A 13,194-nucleotide genomic window follows, 5' to 3' on the forward strand; every position below is an offset into this window, starting at 1 on the left:
TCCTGTAATAGAGTGCCTCCACCCTGGATGACCTTTGGACAGCAGCATTGTCAGTCTGGGGGGGGGGGGGGGGGTGTTAGATGTACTAGCAGATTTAAATATACTAACAAATGTCAGCTTACAATTTAAAGGCAGTTACAGCAAACAGTTTTGTTCCTTTTGGGATAAAGGTTAAATGGATTGTCTTATCTCTGTAGCTGATACATTCTGAAGGCAAGCTTGTTCTTCTGAACAACCGCAGACTTACTAGCTGGATCACCAGATGAAAATAAAATAAAGAAAGCCTAAAATAGAAGCTAATGCAGCTATCCCATCTAGCGAATGTGATGCAATTCAGCTTTAAAGTAGAACTCTGCCTTGAACAAACTTTTAATGATACCTGCAAATGCATGCCTGTGCCAGAATAGGCAAGGTCGGGGAATACAATTGCTTATCCCTAATAGAGCAGCTGTTTCAGATATAATTTTTTTGAGATTGACAATACAGTCACTAAACTTTTGACTTGAGCACTACCTGTCTTTGTCATCCAGCACCTCAAGGAGGCTTGAGGGGTTGTGGGGTTCCACAGCATTTTTCTGTAATAGTCCTGTGGTTTTCTGTTCCTGTTTGTTTGCCACACTATTGTAGTTGATTGATGCTGTTTTTTTATTTATTTATTTATTTTTTACTTCTTTCAGCGGTTGCAGCAGAGAAAGATGGTACACCGGTGTTTAAATTTCCCCGATGGCGGCTAAAGGGAAAGTCTCTTTCGGAAGTAGTAGATGCCTACAAATCTGTTGGTGCTGAGCTCAATGTTCTTCCTTTTTGCTCACAGTTTATTCCCATGGATGTAATTGATAATCCTAAACATGGATCTATTATCTATCACCCTTCTATTCTTCCCCGTCACAGAGGAGCCTCTGCTATAAATTGGTGAGAACGCAGTACTCTGTATGAGCAAATATTACAATACAAAGGTTCAGAAAAGAAAAAAACTGAATTATTTGTTTTAAGGGGTGTAAAAAGTATATTTAGAAAAACAGTACAAAGAGCTGTGGTTATGTTATATAGGAATCCATGCAACCAATCAGGAAACATCATTTAGTGAACTGACTACAGTAAATGAGAATTTGATAAGCAAGCATGATATGCTATTATGTGTAATATGAAATGCACTCATTAACCATTACAAGAAGGGTGATAACTTGTCTAGGGATGCACTGACACCATTTTTTTTTACAATGAGTACGAGTACCGATACTTTTTTTTTTAGTACTCACCGATACCAATTACCGATACCTACCACAACTGTTTTGTTTTCACTTCAGCTGTCAGCAATGGTGCAAAGCATTGAAAAGTTATTTACCAAATTAAATAAATATAATTTTTTTTTTAATTTTGCACTTTTTCAATGTAAAATGTGTAAATATATTTTAATATATATGTGTAAAAATATTCACTAACAAAGCAAACAAAAAAAGTTTTAATTGTTTTTCATTTTTAAAATAGACATGAACAAAAAAAGGAGTAAAATAATAAATTGAGGAGAATAGGGAGTTAATTAAGGCTGATTAGAGTAAATTAAGGGTTTATAAGGGGTTAAACAGAGGAACATTTGTTCATCCCTTTAATTTGCAGATGAAGAAACAGAAAGATTCAAAAAGAAACAATGTTTCTTTTTATTTTAGCGTTTCAGCAGCTGAGTAATGTTGTTAATAAACATTGCTGGCTGCTTTTTTATTGACAGCTCCAATTACAGGACTTCTTTAACACTTCAGCTGTCAACAGGGGAGACCCACTGACAGCTCAAAGAACCGAGCCTGAAAGTATCGGTTTCAGGTATCGTACATTTGCACGAGTACCGATACTTGTGAAAATACTCGATATCAACACCGATACTGATACTAGTATCGGTGCAACCCTAGTTTTATCCTATTCCTACTCTATTCATAATTAAAGCGAAATGTTTTGGCTGCACACTTTACCTTGCCATGTTCCTAATAAATATTGAAATGTATTTATCGACAGACCTGGAATGTCGGTATTTGTCTCTATCGGAGAAAGTGGAAAGAATCAGTTGCTTCTTTTGACAGTCTCATGTGACAGCTGAAATGTACAATACATGCCGTTAATGTGTGCAAAAGGCAGTGTATTTTTGTGCTGGAAAACAATTTTGCACACATTCCCGCACTGCACCTGGTGTGAACAAGTCCTCAATAAAGAATCACCTTTATATAAACAATATTTTAAAAGATGTATCTGAATTTGAACTTTACCTAATTAATGTTTTGTCAATTTTGTTGTATAGAGATATTCCTGCGTCACAGATCTACAATAGTAGATGTATCTTATGTGCATTATTTTGTTCAATTTGTAGGACTTTGATAGATGGAGATAAAAAGGCTGGGTTTTCTATTTTTTGGGCTGATGAAGGGTTGGATACAGGTCCAATTTTACTCCAGAGAGTATGCGATGTGGAGTCAAATGATACAGTGGATTCTCTTTACAACCGATTCCTCTTTCCTGAAGGAATTAAGGCCATGGTGAGTGACCTGGTTATTGTATGTTACCTGTGCAGGGAAAAAACATACCAACAAAAAGTAACAGTATACAACACTGAATAGTATAAATTGAATAGGCAATGTAGGCATATCAAGTTCAATGACTGTCACGGTCAGGAGTGAGGCCGAGATGCTGAGAGGGCTCCCCTTGCGGCCGAGTGCAGCGCAACCCTGAAGTGGACACAGGGATGCAGTGCCCACAGTAGCACTGGTTGCCAGGTAGTAGCAGCAGAGGTCAGGTGCCCGGTAAGCAAGCCTCTAGGGGCAACTGTGCTAGTAAGTCCGAGAGTGGGCAGCGGAAGTCCAGAGAGTGGTCAAGACAGGCCGGGATCAGGTGCAGGAAGCAGATCAGGAGCGTCGGGTACAAGCCAGGAGTCAGAGCCAGGAGAATAACAGGAGCAGGTCAAGCAAGCCGGGTCGGTACACAGGAGGTCGGATAACAGGAAACACGGGTACAGGTTCACAGGAGAGCTGACGATAATCCAGCGATGCGGCACTGTCAGGCGAACGTTTAAATAGGCGAGATGACCGGGTCACGTCGTGAGCGCGTCGGGGCGATCGTACGGCTACGTCGAGTACGTTGTGTATTCATAGCATCACCGCGTATGCCCGCCCGGTTAGACGTAGCGTCGGTCGTTCGTCTTGAACCTACTTTGCGCTTACGTAGGCGCTGACGCGCGCTAACACGAACGTACCTCGTGAGATTGTGGCTACTGACAGTGCCTCCCCCCAAGGGGCAGCCTCCGGATGCCCAACCGAGCCCATTTTTCAGGATACCGGCTGCGGAACCTGTGTATAAGCTTAGGAGCATGTACGTGATTGGCAGGCTCCCAAGAGTTCTCCTCAGCAGAATACCCCTTCCATTTGATTAAAAACTGGACAGTCCTACCTCTCCGACGACAGTCAAGGATGGACTCAACTTTGTATTCGGTCTCTTCGCCAACCTGAACTGGAGGCGGGGGCACTTCTTCTCTTCCTGAAAATGGACTAAAGGTAATACGTTTAAGGAGGGAGACATGAAATACAGGATGGATCTTAAACGATTCAGGCAAAACAAGTTCAAAGGCTACGGGATTAATCTCCCGTTTGATCTCAAAAGGACCCAGAAATTTAGGTCCCAATTTCCGGGATGGACAAGGCAGTTTAAGATTTGCTGCTGAAAGCCACACCTTATCTCCTGCCTTGAAGGTAGGGTTAACTCTCTTCCTCTTATCGTACTGCTTCTTGTATTCCTCCTGGGCCCTTCTCATGGTATCCTGAAGTACTTGATAGTTTGAGTGAATGAGATTTACTCTGTCTTGGACTGCCGGGACAGACGATTCAGGAATGGTATTAGGCAGGAATGAGGGGTGGAATCCGTAGTTTGCCCAGAAGGGTGACTGGTTGGTAAAGGCGTGCACTGAGTTATTGTAAGCGAATTCCGCACAAGGTAACAAGGAAACCCAATCATCCTGGGAAAAGGAACAGAAGCATCGCAGGTATTGCTCCAACGTCTGGTTGGTCCTTTCGGTTTGTCCATTGCTCTGTGGGTGATAGGCAGAAGACAAACATATTTTAATTGAGAGCAATTTACACAGTTCTTTCCAAAATTTGGAGGTGAATTGTACCCCTCTGTCCGATACAATACTGTCAGGTATCCCGTGTAACCGGACAATTTCTTTTATAAAAGTTTTTGCCGTATCTAGGGCAGAGGGAGTCCCCTTTAACGGCAAAAAATGCGCCATCTTGGACAGGCGGTCTACGACCACCAAGATGGTCGTAAATCCCTCAGAGGGAGGTAGTTCTACAATAAAATCCATGGAAATTTCTTTCCATGGTTTCTCCGGGACTGGCAGTGGCCTTAACAGACCCAAGGGTCTGGTGTTAGATCCCTTGTTGCGTTGGCAGATGGTGCAGGAATCAACATATACTTTACAGTCCGTCCTTAAAGTAGGCCACCATAGGGACCGCCGTACAAGGTCCGTCGTCTTCCGCACTCCAAAGTGGCCTGCAAGTTGGTGGTCATGGAAAGTCTTCAATACCAGTAACCTGGCTTGCCGGGGAACAAAAATCTTGTCCTGATGCCATAGAAGCCCTCCTTGGCTTCTCAGGGAAGAAACTTCGGTCTCCGTACACTGCCTAGTAGCCAGTTTGATAGAAGACCTTAGGTCTGGTTGAATCAACAAAAAATTTTGGGGAGACAAAATTGTACTGGGTGGGACTCCTTCTGGGGTATCAGGAAACATCCGAGATAAAGCATCCGCTTTGCTGTTCTTAGATCCTGGGCGGTAAGTAATGTGAAAATTGAATCTTGAAAAGAACAAAGCCCATCGGGCCTGTCGGGGTCTCAGACGTTTGGCTGTACGGAGATACTCTAAGTTTTTATGGTCCGTAAAAATTAGAATGGGGTGAGCGGCACCTTCCAGGAGGTCCCTCCATTCTTCAAGAGCGGTTTTGATCGCTAGAAGTTCCCGGTCCCCTACATCATAGTTCCTCTCTGGGGAACTCATCTTTCGAGAGAAGAAAGCTATAGGATGCAGTAAAGCTTTGGGACCTTGACGTTGGGATAAGATCGCCCCGGTGGCCACCTCCGAGGCATCAACTTCTAGCATGTAGGGTAAGGCGGGATCTGGATGCTGCAGGATGGGCGCAGAGGTAAAGAGGGTCTTGAGCTGGTCAAAGGCGGACTGAGCTGCTGAGAACCAGTGGAACTTGGTGTGTTGGCGAGTGGTCTGAGTGATGGGGGCTACAATGGTGGAAAAGCCCTGTATGAATCTTCGGTAGAAGTTTGCGAAACCGATAAACCTCTGTACACCCCTTTTGTCAGAAGGAGCGGGCCAATCCAGGATAGATTTCACTTTCTGCGGGTCCATGGCAATTCCACCTGTGGTAATGATGAGTCCCAAGAAATGAATGGATTCCTTCTCAAAATCACACTTCTCGGCTTTGACATATAACCCGTGAGTTCGAAGAATACATAGTACCTTCTTAACATGTACCCTGTGAAGCTCTAGTGAGGTTGAAAAAATCAGAATGTCGTCAAGGTAGGCGACAACAAAGTGGTCTAGATGCTCCCGAAAAATGTCATTGATGAAATGCTGAAAGGTTGCCGGGGCATTACATAGTCCAAAGGGCATGACTAAGTACTCAAAATGTCCAAATCTTGTTCTGAAGGCGGTCTTCCACTCGTCCCCCTCCCGAATACGGACAAGATTATAAGCCCCACGTAGATCGAGTTTAGTAAAGATACGTGAGGTATGGAACCTCTGGAAGAGTTCAGGGATGAGCGGAAGAGGATAGCGGTTCTTAAGGGTAATATTATTTAATTCCCGATAATCCACACATGGTCTTAGGGTCTTGTCTTTTTTCTCCACAAAGAAGATGCCTGCTCCGGCAGGGGATGAGGAGGGACGAATGAATCCTTTGGCCAGGTTCTCGTCAATGTATTGTCTCAGAGCCTCAAGTTCAGTCTCAGAAAGGGGAAATATCCGACCAAAAGGGATGGGGGCCCCGGGTAACAATTCAATGGGGCAGTCATAGGGGCGGTGTGGAGGTAGGATATCGGCTTTCCTCTTGTCAAACACGTCTCTGAATTCCTGGTAGACTGTTGGTATGTGAGGAGCCGGACTGGGTACAGGTTGTACAGACAGACAACTGGGCAAGTTGTGGGGTACGGAATCTAAGCAGTGCTGCTGGCAGTAGGCAGATGTGAAGGATACCACCTTTGTGGGCCAATCGATCTGGGGATTGTGAGCCTGTAGCCAAGGAATCCCTAGAATAACGGGGAACATCGGAGAACTCAGAACATCAAATTTAAGAAATTCCCGGTGACCTGAATCGGTGATCGCCAGGATGGGACTAGTTTCCTTGGTGACATGACCTGAACTGGGTAAGGAGCCATCGGCCAAACGAACGGTCAGTCTCTGTTCCTTGAGGTTAAGGGGAAGAGCCAGACTCTTAGCCAGGGTTAAGTCCAGGAAGCAACTACAGGCTCCAGAGTCAATTATTGCTTGTAGGGGGATTCCGCTGCCTGCCACCATCAATGTGACTGGAAGAGTGATGTGGGCGGAAGCTGACTTTGCTACCTGAAGATGAGATGGAGTGCTTGGACTGGTTTACTCGGCCTTGTGGGGCAGTTGTTAATGAAATGTCCCGATTCCCCACAGTAAAAACAAAGGTGTGCCTGACGGCGAAGAAGTCTCTCTTCGGAGGTTAAAGCGGGACGGGGCATGCCCCTCAGAACGGGAGCTACTGCTGGGCGAGCTGAAGGTGGGGCCTGGATGGAGCAAGAAGTCCGGGTGCGTTCAGACTGGCGTTCCCGTAGATGCCTGTCGAGCTGGATGGCGAGTAAGATGAGATCCTCAAGGGTAGTGGGAATCTCCAATCTGGCTAACTCGTCTTTAAGGGCTTCGGACAACCCCACCCGATACTGGTATTTTAGTGCCGCTTCGTTCCAGCCGGAGTCAGAGCTCCAGGTACGGAATTCTACTGAATAGTCCTCTGCAGGTCGCTCACCCTGGCGAAGGGCGTACAAGGTTGCTTCGGCTGTAGCTGTCCGAAAAGGATCATCAAACAAGCGAGCCATGGCCTTAAAGAACAGATCCAAAGTATCCACGTAAGGGCTGCATTGCTCCAGCAGGCCATGGGCCCACGCCTGGGGATCGTCCCTCAGCAGTGAAATGGTGAACCCCACCTTGGTCGCTTCTGAAGAAAAGGTCTGAGGTTGCAGGGAGAAATAGAGAAAACATGAGTTTTTGAAGGATCTGAATTTTCTTCGGTCCCCAAAGAAGCGTTCCGGGGCTGGGACTCGTGGTTCTGGGGCTGCTGAGGTTGTAGAAGCAGGAACTTGACCAGAGGAGGTGGGTGGTTCAAGCGGGTGTTGCAGGCGTTCCTTCAACCAGTGATATCTCTCTCGGAGCTCCTGAATAGCTGGAGTAAGGGCCGTAAGTTCTTGTAAAACGGCCTCCAATGGGGAGTCACCTCTGTCGACCTCTGACATGGCTGGATTATACTGTCACGGTCAGGAGTGAGGCCGAGATGCTGAGAGGGCTCCCCTTGCGGCCGAGTGCAGCGCAACCCTGAAGTGGACACAGGGATGCAGTGCCCACAGTAGCACTGGTTGCCAGGTAGTAGCAGCAGAGGTCAGGTGCCCGGTAAGCAAGCCTCTAGGGGCAACTGTGCTAGTAAGTCCGAGAGTGGGCAGCGGAAGTCCAGAGAGTGGTCAAGACAGGCCGGGATCAGGTGCAGGAAGCAGATCAGGAGCGTCGGGTACAAGCCAGGAGTCAGAGCCAGGAGAATAACAGGAGCAGGTCAAGCAAGCCGGGTCGGTACACAGGAGGTCGGATAACAGGAAACACGGGTACAGGTTCACAGGAGAGCTGACGATAATCCAGCGATGCGGCACTGTCAGGCGAACGTTTAAATAGGCGAGATGACCGGGTCACGTCGTGAGCGCGTCGGGGCGATCGTACGGCTACGTCGAGTACGTTGTGTATTCGTAGCATCACCGCGTATGCCCGCCCGGTTAGACGTAGCGTCGGTCGTTCGTCTTGAACCTACTTTGCGCTTACGTAGGCGCTGACGCGCGCTAACACGAACGTACCTCGTGAGATTGCGGCTATTTCCCTGACAATGACCCTTTATTTTGCTGCCATGAGTCAAAATGACCAGCATCCAGATTAATTTGATACCATAGGAATGTTTAGGCATGCGATATTACAAAAAGCTTGATTTGTGTATTAAAGTTTTAAAGTTTTCTAATGTGTCTGTATTGTCCAATGTAGTTCCATTGTGGAAAAATGTTAGGGCATTTTCAAGAAAAAAACATGAACAATTGTAACGTAATTGCAATTGTGTTAGAATGTCTTATTGGGCTGTGTTGTATTTTTTTTTTTACTTATCCAGTACACAATATGATATATTAAAGGTTTTTGACAACCACAGGAAATGTTTCTGGTTCCAAAAAGTTACATATAGTTAGTAAAATACTGTTTAGTCAGGTTGAAAAAAAAATCCATGTCGATCAGGTACAATAATATTAATTATCACAAGGACTTGGTAAATTAAAGTGCTCTAATAGTGATATTTAAAATAAAGATATAATAAATATCTTTAATGGACAAAGCATTTTTCAAGTGTGTTCATTGCTTGCATTTCACATAACTTTACATGTAATTATTAATTATTAATTGGTATCAAAAACTTTTATTAACCTTCTGTAAGTCTATATATTTTTTTTTTTAAATACAACTATTTGTAATAATTTGGTGTCTTGTGTGGAAAGATAAAAATCAAGTAATAGAAAGAAAAGCTTACCTTCCATTTCTATTTCACATTTTGCTTAATATCAGAGGAAAAGGTGAACAGTGGTTCCAAATTTAATGGAATGTATTTAGGTAAACTCTGTGCTTAAGTTTGTTTCTTATATTAAAGTAATAATTTAATAATTTTTAAGGAGTTAGTCCATTTTAAGGCAACATAATCACTACAGCCATCACAGCAAATCTGACAATCATGAGGTCTCAACAGTAGTAGTCTTTAAGTATGATAAGCTGTTTACCATTAGGCTGTATTTCATTATGGTGTGTGGGCTTGTGGAAAGCATGGACCTTGACATGTGACATTCTATACGACAATTAGTGTATATATGAGATGCACAATGGAATCACGACTGAATCTTGAGCCCAGGTAGTAGTAGTTTTTGGAGGGCCCCAATGTTGTGTTATTGTAGTGAACAAATATATGCACTGTTGGCACAACTGAGACTAAGCTGATACCTCTCATTTAATACAGATTTACCCATTTAACAGTATGCAATGCTATCCATATATGTTGAAATTGAATAGTCTGTTTGCCAACTAACATACATTTCTTTTTCTGCTTTCTCACTAAACAACACATTTTGTCCTGTATAGGCACTGCTCTAGAAATTAGGCATACTGTAAAAAAGTTTATAGTTTTAAAGTACACTTTTACTGAGATAAATGTAGAATATTTAGAATTTCTGATCTACATATTTGTCCAGGGTGAGTAACTGTGAAAGTAAAGTGGATGAACATGACAGCCAGCCAACAAACACTTTTTAGTTGGAGACATCAGCAATGGCAGTCTTTGTATTTTTATTTTTTTTTATGTGGTTTTTTCATTAGAAATCGACATGTGAAAAGTTAAAGTAAACTTTTCCCTAAACATAAATCTTTATATGCAATATTACTGCATAGTTCTTCAAGGGGTTAGCAAACATGTTCTGCCCTGAATAATGGCAGAAGAGTGATTTTTCGTTTTATACCCTGGAGTGACTCTACTTGCATAACTGGCATAACTGATATTAGCCTGACTCTGCAATCTTGATATGTAAATAATATACAATATATTGTAGGTATACATATGAATATTATTTTTATTTTCTAGGTGGAAGCTGTACAGTTAATTGCTGATGGTAAAGCACCTCGTATAGACCAACCAGAAGATGGGGCCACTTACGAAGGAATCCAGAAAAAAGAAAATGCTAAGGTCATTAATGAAGCTGGCCTTTAAAACCTGCAGAGTTATAAGTTTAGTTAATAAATATTAATTAGATTCTGGTTTTCATTGAAGTTGCTTTACTAGATCTGACAAAATGTATTCAGTATACTTGGAGCAGAGCTTGTTAAAACAATATCCTAGGAGTCTTTGCCATCTACATCTATAAATCTATGTGCTTTCTGGTCTTGAAATTAGGGAGGTGGATGAAAAGAGAGTAGTTGTTACTTATGCGCTTATTGAATTTATAACAAAGGTTTGCTTGGCCAGATAACTTCAATGCTAGATAAAATTAGCATGGAAGAAATCGGAAACTGTAATTTTTCAAATATTGACAATGTTTCTTTTCATATTACACTGAAATTAACATAAGTGACTACTGGGCTAGAGAAGTTTAGCCTGGAATGATGATTTGAAAACAGAACATTTCCTAAGAGGTTGTTTGCAATGAAGGCAATCAATAGGCTATTTAGGTGTTCCAAAGTCGAAGAAATTATATTTAGTCTTGGTTTCTTCAACTCATACAGCTTTCTCTATTTCTCAATTGGCAATAGGGCCTAGCAAGTGGTCTGTTTTTATTTATTTTTTTATTTAAAGGTGCGCAACAGATTACAATGAAACATAGACTTCTCACAAAATTGTAACAGGTTGCAATAAGGCATAAGCTGCACATGGTATACAAATGTGTCCTTCAAGATGTACATAAAACAGTCACAATAAGCACCTGACTGAAGGTATGACAGTGTGTCAGCCCAGATAACAAAATAAACCACCACATTCCTGTAATGACTGCCAAAGAAGGGTGTTTAAAATAACCTCAAGTAAAAAGAAAGGGTATGAGGAATTGGATTCAGTGGGTCCAGCTTGGATCTGTGCACCCCAGAATTTTATTTGTTTAAAGGGACAAGTGAAAAAAAGGGAGGTCACCACTGAGAGAGTGGAAGTAATAAATGCCTGCTGGTTAGTTTGGTACAAAGATGTCTAATGTAGATCATGTATATTGGAGGTATTCATCAGAGAAACTAAAGAGGCACCAGTAGAACCACCTTGTCTTATTTGCCTGGTCATACGCCTTTTATGGTATCTGTAGACAGGAGTAGAAGGGTAATATGTGATTTTTGTTGTCTGGTATGTTTGATTACTTTTTGAGGTTACAGATTTTGAGAGGTTATGTCTAAATTTACAATAACTGTACCCAAAAGTAACCCAAACTTGGGATATTTTTTGCAGATCTCCTGGGACAACTCTGCAGAGGCTATCCATAACTGGATCCGTGGACATGATAAAGTACCAGGAGCTTGGACTGTCATAAATGACCAGGTGTGAGTCCTGAAGATATACAATACTTTATTTTTAATTCCCATTTTAGTGTTCATTTAAAGCTATTCTGTTACGAAGTTATAAAAAAGTAATAGAGATTCGACACTTTACAAGTGTAAAAGTGGGCTGTTTTCTATGTGCAAATAATAATGTTCTGTTTGTATTATTGGACAGAGTGGGAAAGGGAGAGAGAGGACAGAGTGGAAATAAGGAGACAACAACAATATAATTGTTATAAATACCTGGTAATTCAGCTTGGCTGCCAATCTGTCAGAGGTACTGGTAGGATTTTCGCAGACCTGTGACAAACCTGCTTTAACCACATTCTTCTGACTTAAAGGTGGAGAGAGTATTATCTGCCTTGCTCGAAGCAGTGGGGGAAGTATGACAACAGCAGGGAAGTGTGACAGCAAGGGGGGAAGTGTGACAGCAGGGGGCAGTGTGACAGTAGGGGGACAGTGTGACAACTGAGGGGCAGTGTGACAGCAGGGGGGGCTGTGTAACAGCTGGGGGGAGGTGTGACAGCTGGGGGGGCAGTGAGACAGCAAGGGGCAGTATGACAGCGGGGGGAAGTGTTAAAGCAGGGGCAGTGTGAGAGTAGGGGGGCAGTATGACAGCAGTGGGGCAGCAAGGGGGCATTAGACAGCAGGGGGGCAGCGTGACAGCAGGGGGGCAGCATGACAGCAGGGGGGCACAGTATAACAGGAGGGAGGCACTGTGACAGGAGGGGGGCAGAGAATGCATTTGTACACTCGGCCAGGAAGCAAGACTTACCTGGCAGCAGCAGGGGGCGGAGCTGAGAGGCAGACCGATGATCCGGACACCAGGCTGGATAGGAGGGGCAGTATGGCAGAGTGGCTTATAAAATAACCAAACCCCTCCATTATCCTCCTGGGTCCTGCTGCCTATGAAAGCCTGCTTCTCCTGCTCTCTTTCCCGTAGGCATTCAGCGGCTGCAGAAGCGAGAAGGATAATAGAGGGGTGCAGTTCTTCTAAAATCTGCTCCACTGCGCAACCCCTCCTATCCAGGAGCATCTATCAGGGAAGCCACAGGGGCCCCCTGAAGCATGGGGCCTGGGTCACTATAGCGACCCCTATAGTTATGCCCCTGTGGATACATACATTGGTACTGGACCTGCCAGCACAGTAAAAAATTACAATTGGGACTGAGGCTGCACAAAAATAAAAATAAACAGTGGGGTGATCACTAATCCTTTACCCTGGAGAAGACCCAGACAAGTATTCTGACTTCCTGGGCCTTTCAACACTATTGTATTATGTGCACCTCCTCACTTACGGTTAACTACAGTCCTGATGGGTTTACTTCCTCTTTGATTCCCTGCAAAGGTAAAGCATAATGGACTACTATGCATCGCATAGTAGTCTATTATGTGTCACTTACCTGACACAGGAGCCAGCGAAGTCACCGCTGTCCCCTGTAGTCGGAAGCATCCATCTTCTCGGTGGGTCTCGCTGCTCCGCCACTGTCATTCGATGAAGCCGCGATGACGTTACTCAGGTAGATGAGAAAAATCTACCTGTCCTGGCACACTCATCCTGCTGATCCAACTCTCGCATCCAGCCCACGTGCTTGTATGTGATGTCACATATAAGCACCTGAACTGGATGAGCAATGATGAGCTCAGGTCCGGAGCATTTTGTGAAAGCAGTGGGCCTGTATACAGGATCATAAGTTGGGCCACCGCAGCTGAGAAAAGGTGCAGCGCTCTGAACCACAAGAAAAGTTGGGTGGGATTTTCATTGCGCTGAATACTAGCTGTGGCTTAAAGGCAGAGGCATAACTATACCCTTCAAGGCCCCAGTGCAAGAAACT

At 43.8% G+C, this 13,194-nt stretch overlaps 1 protein-coding gene across 1 annotated transcript in view; it reads left to right on the forward strand.

The window, feature by feature from the left end:
- Positions 1-13,194, forward strand: part of ALDH1L2 (aldehyde dehydrogenase 1 family member L2) — a 111,942-nt gene that overhangs the window by 39,713 nt on the left and 59,035 nt on the right. Inside the window, exons 3-6 of the mRNA XM_077472100.1 lie at positions 678-912; positions 2,357-2,522; positions 9,930-10,031; positions 11,271-11,360. Of these exons, the coding sequence (XP_077328226.1) occupies positions 824-912; positions 2,357-2,522; positions 9,930-10,031; positions 11,271-11,360 (447 nt within the window). The 5' untranslated portion in view covers positions 678-823. The remainder of the gene's footprint in view (positions 1-677; positions 913-2,356; positions 2,523-9,929; positions 10,032-11,270; positions 11,361-13,194) is intronic.

This window comes from Lithobates pipiens, unplaced genomic scaffold (assembly GCF_037356315.1).
Source record: "Lithobates pipiens isolate NorthernLeopardFrog02 unplaced genomic scaffold, aLitPip1_a1.2 Scaffold_8, whole genome shotgun sequence".
NCBI lineage: Eukaryota > Metazoa > Chordata > Amphibia > Anura > Ranidae > Lithobates > Lithobates pipiens.